Here is a 21,260-nt window from a genome sequence, read left to right on the forward strand (position 1 = left end):
GCCCACTCATTAACGCTGACTGTGGAAAACTGCCATTGAAAACGGCTGGTGGTCTCGTTAAATTGCATGAACGCTATGATCGGGAATAGACAGGGTTGGTAATAGAAGTTTAGCTGATGAGGGTAAATTATGTCACGTTTAATCCTGCGCAAGAGCCTCCCCCATAACTCTTAAAATGCTTACCAGCGGAATTCCAGTTCATCCTCCCGAGTGACCAGCAAAATATTCCTGGATTTTCCTAAATACCACGCGCTATTTCAAGATTCAGCAGAAAATCGCACGGCACTGGCTCAGCATTACGCACTCGATCAGTTGGTTGGAGTGGCAGCATACCAGCACAGAGTCCTGCTCGGATATTTGCGCTTTTCTCAAGTCAGGATTTAAGGAACCGCCTCCCAAGCGGTCGCCATAGCAACGCGGATCGTTCGTTCTCTCTCTCTCTCTCTCTCTCTCTCTCTCTCTCTATCTTTGGCTTGAGGCAGAAGTCATGACTAATGCACTATAAATAGAAGCAGAATCAATGTGAATTGCTCACTTTATTCTCAAATAAATCATATCAGATTAAAAACAAAACAAAACGAACAACCCCTAGAATAAGAAAACATTGTTACAGTAAGTATGGACATCAAGGGTTTGGTCACCAATCAGCTGACTACATACGTTACCAATGGTTTATGGCAGTCCCAAACCTACAGGAAATGCAGTATATTTCAGTTGTGTGGTGTCATGAGCAAAGTGATTAGAAACAGTCCTTGAATCTTCCATTAATATCATCATCATCATCACCATGAGGTATGAGTGATATTGCCAGATTAAATTGCAAATGGAGTTGATGACTCTTAACAATCCACTTTATGTCAGTGATTCATACAGTACATTGAGTATTTATAGTACAGGGCAAAAGTGTTCATATCCATCAAACATGGCCTACTATATACATCTTAAATTAGTGATGCTTGAAAAGTTGGCTACTCAAGAACATTTGTGTGTTGGTACCAAACACTATTCACTCATTTGTATTCGCAGGAATACAAAGCAATACAAATGCTGGTTGGCATTTTGATCTCAGCAATACTTTAGTATGGCAAAAAAGGGGTTTAAATAAGAAACAAAATGGCATATTGAGAATTATGCATTTCATCAAATCAACTAAATCAAAAACATTACAACAACATAACTGGTGTTGAGAATTATCATCCATTCTTGCAACACGTGCTTTCACGTTTCAGTGATTTTTCAGGAAAAGTCATCATCTAATAAGTAACGCTTGCTAATCTGTAATTAGTGGCTGTGAAATATTCAGTCGTTGTCTTTCTATTACTACGTTTCCAAGTGACAGTTTGCTTTTTTGGGGGTTTCTGGCATTTAGATGTTCTGCCAAAGAAAAGATTTGGGATTTTTCAGGGTCTGAAGGGTGTCAGGTTATTATATTGGACTGAGGCACATTGTTTATGTCTGAGATATCCAGCTGGTGAAGGATCACTTGGTTGCATTTGATCACAGTTTTCACTTCGATGAAGGGAACTGCTCAGAGGTGGTCCTCACTGCAGGACTGCTGATGCATCAAATGTATATCCCCTCACTGGCTCCTTTTCGCTTTTCTCCTCCCTTTTGTCTGTATACGCCTCTGTCTCCCTTGACCTTGCTTGGTGTGTGTTAAGAGAAAAAAACTGAGGTGTGTGTTTGCAGTAAGGTGTTGACGCTTACAACAACAGCTGCCAGAAGAAGCAGGGGTTGAAGGTCAGTACTCATACTGGTGACTGTTAAGAGAAAATGAGAGGAGGGATTCATGAGAACAGAGGGTCAAGGAGTTTACAATTTGAGTAAAGTCATGAAGAATGCACAAGCTTCACTTTGTTTCAGAGTTACAGAGAAACAGGACATCAACGGATGCTGCTGCTGACACTTAATATGCAGAGCATATATTTGTGTGAGTGTAGTGTACAAGAGTGTCTGATGACAACACTGACATTTATTATAAATGGAAAATGTGAAAACAAATTTATAAATGGACATACCGCAGTAAACTGACAAATCTCTTGTAAAGAAACATGAATAAACATACAAAAGTTGGTTCTGAGTGGATCTACAAGTTACATCTACTACGTCACGTTACATATTTTCAAGTACAATAATTGTAGTTTTTATATGTGAAATGTGAAAGGCAGAATTTTATTGCTTTCAAATCTTAAAATACATTCCCTTGTGTGTTTTTTGTAGTGGGTGTAACTTATTGTAGCTGATGTAACTCATAGTACTGTGGGCCACAGACTGATACCCTTGGTTAATAGAGTGCTGCAGGGAAGATGTATTTTTGAAGGCCAAAACCTGGAAAGGAGTTAGCATTTTAGCAAATGTGGTTACATCGTCCCAAATTCAATGGGTTTTTAATTTTTTTTCTTTTCTTCAACAACATAAAATACATCAATAATACCCACTTTGATTTTTAAAAGCTTTTTCTTGCAGTTGCTGACAAGTTGCTAAATGGGACTATACACGTTGTTAGGGACATTAAATGGCATCACGCAAAACAGGTAAACTCATCTACTCACTAGTTTGCTTTCACAGCCTTGTTGTGTTTATACTCACATTCTTGCAAGCTATTCTAACTCAGACTGTCAGGGAAAATTACAAAAAAAATAAAGACTGAATAAGTTGTCGGAAGATTAGTGAGGGTGATGTTGAAGTCATGTAACTATGGTTTGTTTAAAGCCTCTTTAGCTTTTAACTTTTGGAGATTGTATTTAGGCTTCAAATTCATAAAAGTTGCGTTCGTTTGTGAAGGTCATGATAATGAACGAATGAGCTGCTTTTCTGCAATAATCCAAAAGCGAGTAAAAAATCCAACTGGGTTTTTGTTAACAGAACTAGTGTGATACTAACTTTAGGGTTGGCTCACAAAAATGCATAAGCACTGCATTGCTGTGATATTGTTTGGAACTATTTTCTTTAGTGGACCAAAAATACAAAAAGTAACTGGCAATATTGTGTCTAAAATGTAGGTTTAATTAAGTAAATTTTTTCACGCTTTTTTAAACTGTTGCATGAAAGCAGTGTCACTCATGCAATAGTGCTGTGTTCCAAGAGTGCTAATAATTAGTATTACAGCACTGGGATGTTTTACTGTTTATAGCATACCACTTTCGGCAATATCTGCCTATTTAAAAAAATTTAAAACAGCCCATGTGTGTGTGTATTTGTATTTTACCTCGGCAGCTCTTCCCATCTCTTTGCAGCATTCCTGTCACACAGCTGCACACAGCGCCGGTTACTTGACTAGTGCAGATCTGCTCACAGCCACCATTATCCTCTTCACACCAGTCTGAATCTAAAACACACACACACACACACACACTGTTATAGCTGTAATCACCTTGCTAATATGCATATACACAAAACACCCAATTATACACCCACATCCTTTTGCCTCCACTATTAAACTACACACACATTCCGCACACATACACACACTCTCAGGACATGCACTCATGCACAAATCTAAAATACACTCCGTAGCCTACCTCTTCTTCTGATTGGTCCCACTGACAGGATCTGTTCTTTATGCTGACTGTAATCCGTATAACTTCGTTTGTTATGAGGGCAATTCTGTAAAAGCAAAAGGTCATTACAAATCCAAAAGAAGCAGGTCTCCAAGATGACTGATGGAGAGATGAACAAGCACACCATATCTACATTAAATCATGTTTGTATTTTTCATTTCAAGCCATGTTTTAGTGGCACATTATGAACCAACCCCCTTTACCATTGTCACTATTGTTTTAAATGGCAGAACGACTAAACATGAAATAAAAAAGGTGTTTGTCGATGCGTGTGTGTGTACAAGCTCTCACCACTTTGCAAGCGTTGGTCTCCGAGTCACACAGAGAGACATCACAGTGCAAATGCACCTCATCGTAATCACCAATGAACTTAAAGACAGTGACGTGGAAGCGGCAGGTGAGGGACACGCCATTCTCAGCCATGCCTATAGTGTTATCCTTGATGTTAGGACACCTGGAATTACAGTTATGCTATGTGAGAGCTGTAGACGCATTGGTATGTATATGGGTGTGTAATCCTCTTCTGAACAGTATTTGTAATATGTTATGTTAAATATGGACTGAAATGGTTGTTTTTTATAAGCTATTTTCTTACCCTCTCTCTATGATAATGTAACGAAGGCGATCGCTGCTGTAACGAGATGGTGTAGCCCAGCACATGTTAACAATGAGAATAAGCTGTTTATCATCTGCTCCTTCCACAAACACCCCCACAAACAGAACGTCCCTGGTGCTCAGCACCACTTCTCCCTTGCGGTATGGATGCCGGTACGAGGCGTTCTTATACAGGGCCATTTTTGTGATGAAGTTGCCCTCTTGGGTCGGCAGTGTGAGGTTTATTACACTGTGGACAGCAGAAAAAAAGAGAGGTTATTATCTTTATCATTTGTCACATATCTAGTGCATCCAACTGTGCATTGTGCATGTAATATGAGATTATGTTATCTGCTGTGTTTGTTATTTATTATAATAAATGTGGTTGTTGACAAAGATAAAAAATATCAAAATATTAGGGTAAGGTACGTATATATATATAACCATGGAATATTATGGTACTTCAAAGAATATCATAATATTACCTATGTAATCAGTGTTGGGGAAAGTTACTTTTAAAAGTAATGCATTACAATATTGCGTTACTCCATAAAAAAGTAACTAATTATGGAATATAATATGCGTTGCGTTACTTTTTAAATCTGGACAGGGCTTGCTTGTTTGTTTTTAAAATAAAAAAGTTCTATTTTTGGCAAATATAAAAGCCCTTTCACACCAAAAGTGAAATGAATAAGCCAAGTAATCTGATTACGTAACTCGCGTTACCCCCAACACTGTATGTAATACTGTGGTAGTTTTTTGTAAGGGGTGAATGTGTCACAGCTGACCTGAGCATTGGCTTCAATACTGTCTCCAGCGAGATCTTGATGTCCAGTTCATAAGCACAAGAAAACTCCACGTTGATGGTCTTATCACGTGTCACTACATTCCCTGTGTTGTTCACACTCTCGATCCACACCGTGTTCTTGTACATAATATGTGTTCCATTTGACTGGACTCACAAATACACACACACAAACACACATAAAAGTTACTGTAAATTTAATTACCTTTCCACTGAGACTAACATATTCAGCCAAGCAAACAGCACATCAAATATGCATACAATGAAAATGTAATTACGAAAAGCAAAAAGAGTATCTTCTGCTGTACATCTGAAAGTCTAAATGATTAGTTGCAAAAGACCTTTCTTGAAAACATATTTGGAAAGCAATTTCAACATTTATTGTGTACCAACCTGAGTAGAACTAAATTAGGAAACATTTAATAATCTTATACAGCAGACCAGTGAGCACCAATGAGACTATTTTGTCCTCAAAATTTTCAAAGCATAAAACTAACTTAAGCTCATTTTGAATTATGGATGGTTTAATGATTAAAAACGGTGCTTAACTCCAAAAACTCTATTATTTTATCTAAACTAAAACCTAACTTGCCGACTACACAGCACTTTCACTCAAAAGCAAGCACTCCTGCTTAAATGGTATTTGGGACGCACTTCATAAACGGCCACTTGTGCACGACGCAAACCGAGAGAGACTCGTTGTAATGTTAATATAAACTGTTCAAACTTCAAACTTGATGATTTAATACTCAAATAAGCATAAACACAGCACACTCTTTAATAATGCATTGCAATCATATGGAACCATTTCCATTTAGACTCAAAAAATTCAGTTGATAATATTATTTTCGTCTGTTTCGTCCACCATATTGGAAGGCTCTTCATTGAACTCATCACAAGGCGGCAGCAGGATCTGCAAGAAAATGCCTCAGATTTCGTCGGAAATTGGTTTCTCAGAAGGTAAATCTATACCCTTTAGAAAAATTTACATTTTGTACATGGATGTTAGATGACTCGTTTGTGAGGCACAGACAACAGTGAAACGAATACATATTAAACCTGCTTAAGCTGGTCCTAGATGGTCTAAGCCAGTGGTTCTCAACTCCAGTCCTCAGGACCCACTGCTCTGCACATTTTGTACGTCTCCCTTATTTAACGCACCTGATTCAGATCATCAGCTCATTAGGAGAGAGATCCATGAACTGAACTGAGTGTGTCAGACAAGAGACACATACAAAATGTGCAGAGCAGTGGGTCCCGAGGACTGGAGTTGAGAACCAATGGTCTAAGCTATTGCTCTAATGTCTTTGCGCAGATGTGCACCAAACCTAAACCTCTTTGCTTGTATTCACTTGTATGGAAATGGAACAGTACGTTTTCTTTACCAGAACCATTATTTTCTACTCTCTCAAGAGGCAGAGCTCATACTGTCTAAACTGAGACAGTCTGATCTTGAACAACTGTTAATGAGGGAAAGGAGGGATTTGTTCACCTGTACAATAGAGCCACAATGTCCCTTGGTATTGTTGATATGGAAGGAGATTAAATCCTCTCCCTCGATACCAGCACAGTGCTGGTCGTTAATTCGTACGTCTTCCCTCTCAAAGCCCAGCTGGAACAGACGGCACTTAGAGATAGAAACCTCCATCTGAGTGTGTTTACAGGTCACCTCTGCCTGGATTATGTCATCCTCACCTACGCCAAAAGGTACAAGATATAAGATCTTTTCTCTATATTTCATACCAGTTTATAATATGACCTTTTAATTTAGCAGTTAGCCTGCCACTATAACATAAAAGGTAACTAGTACAGGATAATGTAAATGGGTTTGATAATGAATGATAATAAGAACTTCAAAGAGACCCTACAAAGGATTTAAATTTATTTCTGCAACAATATGTCTTCTTTTACTCACTAATTTCAGTGCTGGGTAGCTCAGGGCAGCCACACAGATCTCCTCCATTCTCTTGCTCACATGTGTTGTTCGAGCAAATCTCTCCTGCACAGGGGTCATAGATCCATTCTGCTAAAGACAGGTCCAGTTACAAAGTTAGCACAGAACGTTTCTAATAAAATATCTATCTGTTTTGTCAAAATTGTGAAAATGACTTGTGATAGTCTTGGAAGCTGTAACAAATCATAATAAAATAAATAATAATAATAAAAATAATAAAATAAATATACATTTATTTTCCAGATACATGTAAAATGTACTTCTAAAAATGACAATTGAGCTGCGCTGCCTATCGCTTTCTACACTTCTCCATCTTATCCAGTAGGTGGCAGCGTCCTCTTACAGCAGTTCTCCTGGGCGATCCACTTGGTGGTAAGTGTGCCGAAAGAGCGGCAGGCCTCAGCGTAGGCTGCCATCGAGCCGCACACCTGGGCCTTACGGTGGTTGTAGCAGCCGTCCATGTAACAAGACTGGTAGAAGGGGTGAGGGTCCAGCAGGCCGTGGCAGGGCTGGAAGAAACCTTTCAAATCTGTGAGCTTCAGACAGTTGTCTTCTCCCTGGAGCTCTGACACTGCTGTATTATCACAGGACTGAGCCAGGGCCACATACTGAGTCTCATCACAACTACAGGCAAAAGTCAGACAATGGAGGATAGAAAATTAGTGTCAATGAAAAGAGGACAGGGTGAAACTAACGAGATGAGTAATAAATATAAACCTGTTCTGCATGCCGTTGGTTTTCCAGCTCTGAGCGAGCTCCAGTGCACTGATGGCAGGTTTTCCACGAGAGGTGATGTAATCATCAGTGGGGTCCCCATTGAAGTTCCCACACAGTCCACACACCTTGTTCTGCAGCCGTGGGCCCATTGTAATGCTGAGGATGTTGAATCTGTTATAACGCACCTGGATGTCCTGGGGAGTGTCGATCACCAGGAATCCCTCTGATGTGGATACTCGTGTCATTAGACCTGTGACAAAAGGTACGGACACGGGCGTACCATTTACCTGAGGTAAAAGAGGAAAACACGTAGCATTTAGCTAGGAGACATTTAATGTCTTAATCATTACATAATAATTTCATAGTCAACATATAAAAAGAAATGTCAAAATCCATCCTCTTAATGCTAGCTCCAGTCTCCACTTTCTGGTAGAGCAGGGCTGGGAAACTTCAGTTCTGGAGGGCCGCTGTCCTGCAGAGTTTAGTTCCAACCCCAGTCAAACACACCTGAACAAGCTAATGTCTTCAAGATCACTAGAAAGCTACAGACAGGTGTGTTTGATTAGGGTTGGAGGTAAACTTTGCAGGACAGTGGCCCTCCAGGACCGAAGTTGCCCAGCCCTGCTGTAGAGTGTAGCTCCAACCCTGATCAAACTCAACTGCTTATAACATTTTAGTAATCCTCCTGAAGACCTTTATTAGCTTGTTCAGGTGTGTTTGATTAGGGTTGGAGCTCAACTCTGCAGGAGAGTGGACTTCAAGGGCCAGAGTTGAGAAATTTTCATTCTCAAATACCAGTTTTCTCCTTTAAATTCTTCTAGGAAATTCTAGACCACTTCACCTGAGTGATGTCATGTCATGTCCCATACATAACTTGCAGTACAATTTCGATGTTCCTACCTTAACTGTGTTTCCAGAGATGAGAATGTTCTCCTCGTTGATGTAGAGGTAAGCATGGGAGATGGTGGTTAGGTTGGGTGTACTCCACTTGTCAAAATTGGCAATGAGTTGAAAAGATAACCCAGGCAGCTTATGACAGATCGTTGAAAGAACAAAGGAGCATGAGGCAGGTAAACGAAGAGAGGCACCATCAAAAGTACGGAAGACGCCACCGCCTGATGCCACACAGTGTTGATTACGTCGGGCAAAGCATCCTCGCACACTATGACGTAGGACGCATTCCTCCTCTGCTTTACATCGCCGTGGGTCACACTGAATCAGATTCCGTCCAATACACTGACAGCGTTTAGTGCAGTCACTGTTCCAGAACAACTGCTTAGGCTTAGAGACAGAGAAAATAGAGTGAAAACACTTACCCATACAAAAGTGTGTTAATTTTTGGCTTCTAGGGTGTCCAGGGTGGTTGATAATTGATAATACTAAATTCAGTCTTTCTTTAACTTTTATCACTCTTATAACTTTAATGGAGCACACACGCTTAATAATGAATTAAGTCTTATTATTTCTTAATATATAATAATACATTTTGTGACTTGTTTTTAGCTTAAATGAAAAACAATTCCAATGTATCAAGACAATATGTACTCAAAAACAGGTCTTTTAAAATTTGTTTCCTAGGTAAACTAATTAGATACAGAAAAAAAGTGGGGCAGTTAAATAAAATAAAAAAAATTGGTATTGTATTTTGGTACTGCATGCTTTTAATATTGGGTTATTGTATTGGTTTATTTTATTAGATGTATTGGCTTTGTCTAGTTTTGTGACATGCTGTCTTACCTCATAGTATTTACCATCCGTGTAGCATCCACAGTTCTGACTGAGGATACAGCTCTTGCCGTTGAGCACATAGCCTTGGTCACACTGGCACCCCTCAACACAGTACTGGTTACAGTCTCTCAGTCCACGTGCAGGGGCACATTGCGGCTGGCACACCATCATACAGCTGGAATAGTGGCTGTTCATGGGGCACGACAGCACTGGGCACACACAGAGTTCATTGGACGGGTGAGCTTCTCCAGAAGTAAAGGGGAGGATGTATTGTATTTCACTGTAAAGGGCTTATATGAATGTGTGGCATTCATGGGGCTTTGATTGTGATAAAATGTCTTGTAGTTTTTATGTTGGCAAAACAGAACATTTGTAAATTAAGCCATGGTTTGTGGTTAACCAGCATAACACCAAGCATTAAGAGGTTTTACAATAGTGTTTTCATGTCAGCCCTAGAAGTGCAAACAATTTGCATCTAAATGCATGACAATGACAATACTTTTCATAGCAGCCTCATAAATCTTTCTAAAATTTCAAATCTATTATTTCCTGAAGAAAATATGCATGGTGCTTGCCCGAAATTGCTAGGGCATTTGACTGGTCTAAGTCAAAAGAGGCCACCCTCATGTCTCTATGATATTCTAATTTTTAGACATGAGTCCAGTTCCTCCTTCATTGTAAGTCTATGTTTTTTCTCTGATCACTTAGAAAATTAACTGCACATCTCTCTCTTAATAATCCACACAATTTACTGTAGAACAAACCCCTAACCTCAAGTATGAGAAATAATAGTTGTGATGCTTGCCTTAGAAAGCACCATGAATTTTTATGCAAAACAAGATTGTGACATATGAGTAAATAAACTTAAATAAACATAAAATATGTCTCACCACAAGGTGTGGAACTTCTCCAGCCAATGACAGATACTCCTTGTGTCTGACAGGTACTGGCATAAATCTGTAGCCAATTACAGATGGTCTCTCTCGCACCTTGATCTACACATGTATCCTGCAGACAGCTCTGGTAGAAGTATGCTGGTGCCACTTTGCTGTGACAGCGTGCAAACACACCTCCGCGGTCTATTATAAGTCCACATAATCTCACCGCCTCAGGTTCAACATACACATACAACCCTTCAGCAAGGTGGAAACGGTTTCCTGGGTTACCGTTATCCATGTCAATGTTACCAAGAGCATCTGTTACTTGGGCGGGGACCTCAGCAGCTAGGCCCCTCTCAGCCAATCCACAGCGAGGGCAAGAGTCCCCGCAACCCACTTGGCAGAAGGTGTTACGTTCTGCCCATGCCATGCCCCATTCTGTGACACTTAGTGCGGGACCAGTAATGGGCATCCCTTGGCAGAGCCCACAGGTGGCGTTAAAGAGACTGCGAGGAAGAGTCAGAAGCAGTAGAGTATTCCAATCAAAAGCCACCTGTAGAGATATTAACTGTGTATTAGCTTACACAGTGGATAATGTTGTAAAGTTGTACAGAATGTGTTTTACAAGCAAAAAGTGGTTTGCAATATGTATTTTGATTCGTACTCCACCTTCAGACCAAAGTCTGTCTCCACAAGTAACTGCAGACCAAGGGTGTAGATGTTAACTTTCCCTGGACCAAGTTTTATAGGCAGATACAGGCGCTCTTTATTCACCTAAAAGAGATAAATACTGTAAAACATTGACATTTGTTTCAATATAGCAATCAAAACTGTTTAGTACATAATACATCCCTTTCAGTCTCATCTTCTGGCTTTGCTTCTTATATAATCTCATTTTATCCATTTGTTGTTCATTGTCTATCTATATTATCTAACAGAGTTCAAAAGCCAGTTTCATGATGATTCCCTCCGTCTCTCATTTTCTAACTTGGTTTTCTTCTCCCCTCAATCTTTATGTGATCTAAAGTTCCTCAGATCTTTCAGTGGTGTTGTGAACTCATTCCAGACGTCACTCAGTTATAAGTTTCCCTCTGTATCTGCTCCAGTGTGCTAACAGATGCTGGTTGAAATATTATACCCCTCACCTGAAAAAATGTACTGCTTTGTTTAGCTCTTCTGTCTGGTTGATTAAAATAACTTTGTGTCATAAAAATTAGGAGTTTGACCTTCAAAAGGTGGTGTTCTAGAATTACAGATGAATTCTTGTGATTATAAAATGTCTGCCACTCATGCAAATGGACAAAAATTGTATCAGTAGCTGTCTGTTTCAGGTGCAGGTGCAGAATTTTGTACTGATCCAAATCAGCTTTGCCTGCTGGATCACATCTGTACACACAAATATGAACATGCTATTTGTGTCACTCAAATTGATATTGAGTTTTATGCCAATTACAATTCTTGGACATGGACCTGTTTAAAACAAAGCGAACAAAAGCATAAGATTCATATTATTCATAATCTCAACACATAGCTCAGGACAATCTTACCGTGACTGTGTGTTTGAAACTTCGTGACACCTCAATTTCATATCCATAGACCTCCAGAACAAATCCCCACACCCATATAGCCTGGGCTGTGTCTCTCTCTTCATTCCGAGCTGAAAACTGGAACCTGGGCAGTCCTCCCAGAACTGTCTCTGCACTGTCTAGTCCCCCAAAGCCTTCCTCGTCCCCCTCTCCACACTCAGTAGTGGCCAGACGAAGAGTACAGCTGCTCTGGATGTCAAATGGTACACCTCCAAATGGCAAAAAGTGTCCATAACCAGCAACAACACACATGGCCACTGTCCTTGGCTGACAGAAAAACAGGCCTTCATTCTCCTGGCAGTACTCCTCTGGGTGACAGGGTGAGAAGGTGCAGTAGACACTGTTGTCTGTGCCGTTGCAGTAGCAGCGCTCCTGGCACTCCCAGTCTGTCCATAATGTCTCATTGGTGGCTAGCTGGTGGCCCAGGTAGAAGCAGCCACAGTCGCTACGTGCCACACAGATGCCATCACGGAGGGCAAATCCCTCTTCACACTGGCAGCCCTCTGAGCAGGGTATAGGGCATGGCTCCTCAGGATCATCCAAGTTAGAGCAAGTGAGAGGGCATGCAGATGTACACTCATCGAAATGACTGTTTTCTGGGCAGGGAAGAGCTAAAGAAAGAAAGAAAAAGGAAACCATGTGAAAGGGATAGAAGGTGCTGAAAATGGTAAAAGAGAGAAACAACTAACACTCTTACGGCAGATGGTAGCACTCCTCCAGGCTCCCAAGTTGATCTGCGCATCCTGGCAAGCTGAAGCATATGCCTGGAGGGAGTTACACAGGGCAGAACGGTTTCCTTCCCTCACACACATGTTGTAGAGGCAGTTCCTGAAGAAAGGAGAGGGATTAACAGCTGTGTGGCAAGCCAGGAACGAGCTGTTTCCTGGGTCATTGATGTTTCCACACAGCCACGGGCTCTGGTACAGCCTTAAATCTGTACACATACGATACAAGTCCTCACAGTCGCCATTGCATGTCAGATCATCCGCAATGGCTCTCCAGCCTTCAATAAACTGTTCGGGTGTATCGGCCTGCCTTCCACTAGGTAGACGGAGGTCATCAATTGGATCTCCGTTGAAGAAACCACAAAGACCACAGGTGGTGTTGTAAAAGAGGGTGGAGAGAGTGATGTTTAGCAGGCCCTGACGTGAGTATCGGGTGCGGACTAAACCACTCCACTCAATCACCGTGGTATTACCAGAGGACCGGTATATCATTAAAGGCTCCACTGGATGGACATAAGGAAGAATAGCTGGTTCACCGTTGACCTGGGTGGAGAGGAGAGTTTCAACGTCATCAGCATGTCATACAATCAGATAACTTGGTCTGAACAATATGTGAGAATATATTGAGGAACAATCAAAGCTACTGTACAAGTAATGATATTGCTATAGTGAAGTGTCCCAAGCAAGTATCTTCACATCTTTCATCTTTCACAGACGGGAACTGACACTTTTTTTTGCAGATTAGAGGATATGAAAGTCACCACAAACCTTTATCATGTCAAAATCCAAGCCACCTATCTGTGCTTCCAAATGTCCCAACCTAACGACTACTGGCCGTAGCCATGTAGGGCCCTTATTCCCCAGCTTCCTGCCAATCTTCACCTCCACTGATGTAACATTTGCAGGCAAGCGTCCCAAAGTCTTCACCAGGTAGAATGAGCTCTCATCAGGGAACGGCATTGTGGACCCATCAAACGTAGCCAGTATTTTAGACTGAGACAGCGAACATACTGCTTCACGACGAGGGTAACATCCCAACAACCCAACTTCTGCTACACACACCTCGCCTTCACCACAAGAGTCATTGAAACATGTTACTTCACCTGCTGGGCCACACACACAACGCTGGGAGCATTCTTCACCCACCTCACCCCCTTCCCCTGCCCAGAAGGTCTCATTTAGGGCATAGTACAGACCGTCACGTTCACATCCACACTCAGAGCGATGGACGCATCGGCTGCCACTAAGCACATAGCCCTGGACACACTGGCAGCCCTCAGTGCATGGATGGGTACAGTAGAGGTGAGATGTCAGGTCAGAGCAGGAGGCAGGACATGCACTCGTGCAGACTTGGTAGTGGCTGTTTTCAGGGCATGTCAGTGCTAAGAGCCGATGGCAAATGGAAAAATGCAAGGTCAGTGGAAAAGAGAACATAGAAAGAACGTATTTATGATAGAAAGTGAGAAAAGGATTAAATAATGTGTACTTGAATTAACCTCTAAAAGAGCTCTCTACAATGTCTGGACTTTATTGACATAAAATTAACCTTAAGGTCACACCTGATATAACTCACCACAGAATGAGCGTGATCTCCAGGGTCGTATAGTGACTCCCAAGGCCTGGCATGCAAGTGCATATGCCTGTATAGCCTGGCACAGGGTGGTGATGTTATCACGATTGCTGCACATATCATAAACACAGCTGTACACAAATGCTGTGGGGTCTACCACAGCTCTGCAGTCTCTGAAAGGCCCATCAGTCTTATTGATCAGCCCACAGTAGTCTGAGCGAAAGTAGAACGCTTCGGCTGCCGGTTCACACATGCTACAGTTCTGGGCACAGCCATCTGTACAACGAAAATCTGTGTCCTCAGCTCGCCAGCTACCACCCAGTTCCACTACGCTCTCTGCCAAAGAGCCATCTGGCAGCACGGGGTCATCTGCGGGGTCATCGTTGTAGTTACCACATAGACCACAAGTGTTGTTGAAATAAGAGCTGGGGAGGGAGATGGAAGCGTAGTGCAATCCGTCATAGGTCACCAAAAGACCAAAGTCTGTTTCCAAAGCGACAGCAACGCCAGATTGGTATACCTTGACAGCACCTAGTTGAAGTTGAACAGGGAGAGTCTTTATCAAGCCATCCACCTGTAACAACAGAAACACAAAGTGAAAGACATTGAGAAAGGTTATATTGCCTGTGTCCTGCAAGAACAATTTAATCTACTAGGCTGCTATTCATACCGATTGCACAGTTGGTCAGTTTAGTAGGAGTAACAGCTTCAAATTTAAAGGACTGAAACATGAAGAAAGCTGACCTGCACAGTTCCCAGAGTCCCTTTGGGTAGTGTGACACGGTGGTTGTACACCTCCACTGTGACATCCCGTAGCCAGGACACAGTGGTCACACCACGGTTCTCATTCTTGGCCTCCACACTGAAGAAGGGCAAACCAGGCATTTCCCAGCATGGACGAGCCAACAGGTATGAGCAAGTGCCCTGGATGAGAGATCAAAGAAATCACATAGTTTTAGCCTACAGTTCTATACAAAGCAAAAAAAACAAACAAAAAAAATACAGGTGATCAGCATGATATTCAGCTTGTGATAGGATAAACTTATCAGAGCTTTGGCATCTAGCATAACCTCTGATAATGTATATCTTATAAACTCAATGTGTGAAATATGATGATCCTTATATTTTTGTTATATTTCTTGGTTTGGAAATTTCATACTTAACTATTTCCAGAATCATCAGTGAGCCAAGTGTACTTTTGAATGCAACATTCAGGGGAGAACAAGTCACCTATTCACCCATTATTATTAGAATTAACTATTACTGACTATTTTTATGGAAATAGGATTTTAACCCTGTACTGCACCTGGAAATGATAAAGAAATCCATCGAAAGTGTGGTAGTGGGGGTCTCCAAACACCACACAGGTGCTGGTACGGGTAGGCTGGCAGTAGTAAGCCCCCTCCACCTGTTCACAGGTTTCTAACTGACCACATGGAGTTTCTTGGCAGATGACCTCATTATCCAGATCAAGACACCTGCATCGTTGAGTGCATTGGTCTGATAACCAGAAAACCTCCCCACGCCGGTAAAACCGCCCTGAAAAAAAAAGATTGTGGAGACAGAAAAAGATAAGTGTTAGATAGGGCATGAGCAGAACATGTTGAATAAAAAGTGTTCATGGCAAATAAACAAGGAGCACACAATTAACATAGGAGTAAAATATTAATTTAATGTATCAAATACCATGAAAACATTATAAAACTATAACTATATAGTTTTTGTTGTACCAATGTAGCTGCAGCCATTTACTGGGTCTATCTGGTCAGCATCAATGCGGAAGAACCACCGTCCAGGCACGTTAACATTAGTGGTCTGTTCAATGTTGACCACTTCATTCGAGCGTGATCCGGGAAGGTTGAAGAAATGGCTGACATCTCCACCATTAAAACCTGCCTAGAGAGGGCAATCATAGCAGAGAATGATAAAGAGATCAATTATGTTGTGAGTTTTCAGAGGGTGAAAACATTTCTCAGGGAACTATCTGATGCAAAGAACCAGAACAACCCTGTAACAACTACAGCAACCTCTGTAACAACTGTTATATCACAGATGAGATTTTCAAGATTAGCCTACTTGTGCTGTGGTTCCTCCCAGGCCCGTAAGAGGGTCTCCTCCACTAGCCGTGCCTGTGCTCCAGCTGATCTCTCCATAGTTAAACATAGCAAAATAAGCTTGTCCATCGGAGATCAAAACTGCCTGAAATGTATTTACCTGAAAAGAAAAAAAAGAATGACTTTGTTGTGGTGGTGGTGATTACTGTGGTGATCACACAGTAAATGCTGCTCATTAGCAAAGTTTTGACATTGGTCATGCAAATAAAACTCTTTGACTCACCGGCGTCGTCTGGCTGCCTCCATAAAAGGTGACCTGATTCCAGGTAGCAATGAAGACCCAGGTGGCAGTGAAGGACACCATATTCTTGAAATACTTTCTGACATCCTGAGTGGCCCTCTCCAGGGTCTCTGGGTCTGTTGTCTCACGGTAGTACACATCCCCACGGATACCATTATGCACGTCAGCCCATAAAGGGGCAATGAAGCAACGGCTGTCACTGAGTGGAAAAGCCTCTGGAGTGAATTGACTCACCTGAACATTGAAGGAGATCACTCCATTGTTGTTGACCTATTGGAAAATGTAAGATGGTGTGCTGTTACACAGTTCACTGCTGAATTGAACAGCTAAGATATTGCATTGATATTTTGGCAGATTTTTCTCACAGTTCTCTTGCATATTTTGGACACTCACATAAAGGGACCTATGAGGCACATTTAAGAATATGAACGGAATTAGTAGTGGAATCTCTGAAGAACTGCCATCATCCATCTTAGGGGTTTCTAAATCCCTGTGAGCTGGTCCAAAGGGGTAGAGGGTATCCTGAGAAAAAGCTAAGCAGGGGAAAAGGAAATGTGGACAAAGAAATGCTAAAAGGCATTGATCAGTTGGCCCTGTGAGGGTGTTTGTACAGATTGTGAAGAATGGATTTAAAAAATGTAAATTCAGTGATGCGTCTTTTTGCATAGATGTAGTACATCATAAGCTGTATGCCTATTGAAATCTGAAAATACTTTTCAGAATGATGAAGTCATTTACACAGACTTGGAAAAGGTTTTGGGTTCTTACATCAAAAGACTGTAGTCTTTTTGACATGATTACTTATTGTTTGACTCTTTATTCAGTGCCTTGGCTCTTTTTGTCCATTAATCACTGTTACATCTAATGCTCGTGAGGTGTTGTGGAGGCAGGAGAGAGTTTATAGGTAGTACAGAGTGGACATCACTTACCTCCTCTGGGAGCAAGGGTGCTGAACAGCTGGAGAATAGAGACTAAAGTGCCTGTTCTGACCATCCTAAACACCTGAGAAACATTTAAATATTCATCACAAAACAGAAGTGATGTTGTAGTGCCACCAGCTCTCCAAACATAAGTTATTTTAAGATTAAAAACATTAATTGTATAATATGAAAAAAATAGCATGATAATAAACCTGTTTAAAGAAATAAACAACTAGGCCAAGACACATTTGTCTCCAATCTTCCCTGGTTTAAAGAGCAGGCTCCCAGGTCTCCCATGAGGGCATTCTGCCCCTTTCTCTCTCTCCATGGTGGGCCTGTTCGCCCTGAGCTGAAAAGGTTCTATTATGTGATGGGGAACAATGTGTTGGGATCACATTCTCCAGCACTACCGTGTGAGTGGGTTATGGTGATGCAGTTCCAGGCCTCCACAGTGCCAATGAGCCCGCGGCTGGGAGAACTTGCCTTGCTCCTCTCCATCGTCTGAAGGGTCCATTACTAAGTGTTTATGTGTTATGACTTGTTGGCATCAGAGAAAGGGCTGTGAACAGTGAGGCTAATGGGTTTAATTTAGCAGGCTTGAGTTGCCAGGGTCTTTACGGCAACCCTGAGGGGCTGAAGTTTAGGTTTCACTCCCTTTAGATTCATCTAGCCTTAGTGTGCCAAAATAAATGGACAACCTCTCAAATATCAGATGATGGAAATGATAAGGATAAAAAATTATTCCGATGGTAAAACTTTCAATTGGAAATGTTTTAGGTTGACCTATATTTTGATGAGGAGGACCAAATGCCTTTTAGAAAGTGCAATGACAAAACAGATAGTAAGCAATAGCAAGCAAAACTCGATTAAACTAATACATCCAGTATAATTCAGTCTTAACGGTCCTTGACTCCACAGAAAACTTGTCTTAAAATAAACTACCTAATACTCAAATGCAAACCCAAAAGGTCTAGTGTGTTATTAAATAAATAGTATTTAACTTATATGTCATGTGTATGGCAAGAAAATGTATATTGTTATATAATTTAGTTGTATTAGGGAAAAAACACACAATTACATTGCCTTGCCTATTGTTAATTATGTAAGCTCTTCATAGTATCACAAATCCAGAATTATGTTGTCAGATTTGACTCAACAAAACGTACCAAAGCTCACAATGTCATCATAGCTCAATTAATCAGGACATGTTATCAAATGTAAGTCTAATTAAATTTTTCATATTTCATACAATGTTTAAACCTTAGAAAAGGAATCGGATGATCTGTGCCTTTGCCTAGTAAGATAAATATCCAGCGTTAGCAAATTAAATTTAGCATTGCGCTGTTGCATAAAACTATCATACAGTAAAAAAAGTTTCCTAACTTAAATAAAAAATCAGTCTGAAATTAATTTAATAAAAAAATGCAAGAAATTAGCAAGAAGAAAAAACATAGTTACTACTAGGTTTTTTTCTAGAAATCAGAGGAAATATGACATTACATTTCAATGCAAAGAATATCAGGATGCCATTAATTATAACATTCTAAAATTGGCATGGAAACAACCGTAAATTTTAATTCAAGCTGCTTGAATTAGGAATGGATCCTTAAGTCATAGTCTTAAGTGTACTATTTCTTCCTATTGCCAAATGAGAAAGAATATCCACCTTCCAGCATAACTAAAATCCAGTCTCCTGAATAGAACCTATGTATTTTGGACAATGTCCTGTATAACATCTTCTGTCATGAAACCACAGCACAGACAAAACTGGCATTTGATGGGATTCCCAAGTGAACCATGAGATACTGTGTGAGATGCCAACAGGCAAATCCATTGCTCTCCACGTCACATTACATAGACTGGCAGAGTTCATTTGGCTAACCTCTCAGAAACCGATCTCAAACAAGCTGCCTGTCTGACGACTGGCATTAATACCAATGATAGATGTTATCAAAATTACTTAGTTACCGATTGGAAGTTAAAGCCTATCATTTACATTTTCACGCACAAAGTGTGTTTCCAAAACAAAGAGAGGGAAGGGAGGTGTAAAAGAGGTAGAGAGCACCTGAACATCACTTGTGAAAAAGTTACAAGGAGTAAAAGACAGTGAATTTGTCATAAGAAAACAAGAACAAAACACAAGAGCTCCTGTTCAGAGACCACAACTAAGAATTCAGCACTCACCTGCCTTCATAGGACGGAAGTTCAGCACGTCACCTGTGCATCAACCTCTAAGTCACATCCAAGTGGGTACCATCAACGCAGTCTCAAGAGTGGAGGGGCACTGCTCTTGGATGCAGAAAAGGGAGGGGAGACTGCCCAGAAAAACCCTCCTAAATCCTCCACTCACACAGAGCGCTGTGCTGGTCTAATTCCACCGGACAACCGCCAAGGACAAGAATGGCAAACACGGCCCAATCCGTGCCTCAGGGTACGCTTGATTTCAAAGAGCAAAAGTCTGGAGAAAGTGATCCCAGAATGAAAGGACAGAGGAGGAGTGAGTGTGTGGGTTCCCTGTACGGCTCTACTGGAGGGAGACGCATCAGAGGCAGGCGCTACCTTTTGCACCAGGGATAGTGTTAAAGTTAATCTGAGATCAGTTTTTGGGGAAGGGGGAGGATAGGAGAGGGAAAGAGATAGGGGTGGGGATGGAGAGAGGGGTTGAGACTTTCGAAAGAGGGAAAAACGAAGAACAAGAGCAGAATGGTAAAGAGAGAGTGGATAAGAGAAGGGGGGGTAGATCTGTGGACCAGTGAAGGGTGGTGTTTGGTAAGTAAATAAAGGGATATATTGAAACTAAAGCTGTAAGCACAAAGAGGATTTCTGAAGAAAATGTCAGGCCTTTGGACTGAACCCCAATTCCCTAGATAGCAGCACTCTCCATAACTAGTGCACAGTCCACTGCATCTCTTCAGGGGCTCTACGGCCCACCCTACGAGCATTTATTTACAAAAGGAAACACAGCAGAAAAACATTGCTTTATTTGACTGAAAAAAAAGGGAGAACAGCTTGGGTTACCGCATTAACATGAATAAAGTTGGACACTCTTAAGTATGTGCGTGTGTGAGTAAATCAGTGTTCCCCCTCCTGTCTTACTGGGCTCCCTGCACCAATTAAAGACAGCCTTATTTGCAACAGCTCACTCAACCCTGAGTTGGTCTCCAAATAGGGCTCATTTCCATAGATGCGTTGGCGAGATAACGACAAAAAGGGGGGAAGTCATTGGTGCATCCACGGTGATATGATCTGGGAAGGAGATGGTAGCGAGATCTGAGTCAGACTCAGTATTGTTTCTAGGAGGACAGTGGACGTAACTAGATACTGGAGGAAGGCAGGATGTGTGAAAGCCGACTGGACGGACGCAGACCCCAGATTCCCTGTGACCAATGTGGGGGTCCCAGTGGAGGGTTCCTTTACACCTTGTTGCTTTGTTGTGCAAATGCAGCCCATACTCTTAACTAAACTAGTGCACAACAAGAACAGATAATTTGACAAAGAGCGCAATGTGGTCCCAGACTGACTGTTGGACAGTTGAATCATCTTGTGCTGGAATGACCAGACACAGAAAAAAGAAAGAGTGAGTAAGGACAAGGAGGAGACAGCAATCCGCTATCTTCTCACCATCGTCTCCCTCTGCCGTTGTAATGAGCTTACTAATAGGGTTTATCACTCAATGTCTTGTCTTTATATTTGTCCCTCATTCTTTTTCATGTTGACCATGTTGACAGAAATGTTGTGGTTGTGGAATAGGTCAACCAAGCTGAGATAATCCTGCATCTTTACAACCAGTTTCAGTCCCACCAAGAACAAGAGATGGCTATAAGCTTGGCGATAAGCGTTAACTCCACTGTCTGGGTATTGGGAGTCA

The 21,260-nt window shown here is 41.4% G+C and overlaps 2 protein-coding genes across 2 annotated transcripts in view; both read right to left on the bottom strand.

Moving 5' to 3' along the window:
• Positions 1-362, bottom strand: part of LOC107665042 (ubiquitin carboxyl-terminal hydrolase 2-like) — a 38,657-nt gene extending 38,295 nt beyond the window's left edge. Inside the window, exon 1 of the mRNA XM_016455783.1 lies at positions 184-362. The gene's annotated coding sequence lies outside the window, so the exon portion shown is untranslated. The remainder of the gene's footprint in view (positions 1-183) is intronic.
• A 991-nt stretch (positions 363-1,353) lies between these two features.
• Positions 1,354-17,138, bottom strand: tecta (tectorin alpha). The gene is made up of 24 exons (XM_016455742.1): positions 16,866-17,138; positions 16,455-16,742; positions 16,194-16,331; positions 15,848-16,013; positions 15,424-15,656; positions 14,862-15,041; positions 14,121-14,691; positions 13,316-13,929; positions 12,520-13,090; positions 11,784-12,433; positions 10,906-11,010; positions 10,249-10,789; positions 9,368-9,567; positions 8,531-8,911; positions 7,631-7,917; positions 7,257-7,537; positions 6,875-6,985; positions 6,452-6,654; positions 4,943-5,106; positions 4,156-4,404; positions 3,852-4,014; positions 3,522-3,606; positions 3,209-3,328; positions 1,354-1,760 (listed from the first exon to the last, which is right to left on the bottom strand). Exons 1-24 carry the CDS (start codon positions 17,136-17,138, stop codon positions 1,657-1,659), a joined length of 6,678 nt encoding a protein of 2,225 aa, XP_016311228.1. The 3' UTR covers positions 1,354-1,656.
• Positions 17,139-21,260: the final 4,122 nt, after the last annotated feature.

The sequence above is a fragment of the Sinocyclocheilus anshuiensis genome, unplaced genomic scaffold (genome assembly GCF_001515605.1).
Source record: "Sinocyclocheilus anshuiensis isolate Anshui unplaced genomic scaffold, SAMN03320099.WGS_v1.1 scaffold399, whole genome shotgun sequence".
Classification (NCBI taxonomy): domain Eukaryota; kingdom Metazoa; phylum Chordata; class Actinopteri; order Cypriniformes; family Cyprinidae; genus Sinocyclocheilus; species Sinocyclocheilus anshuiensis.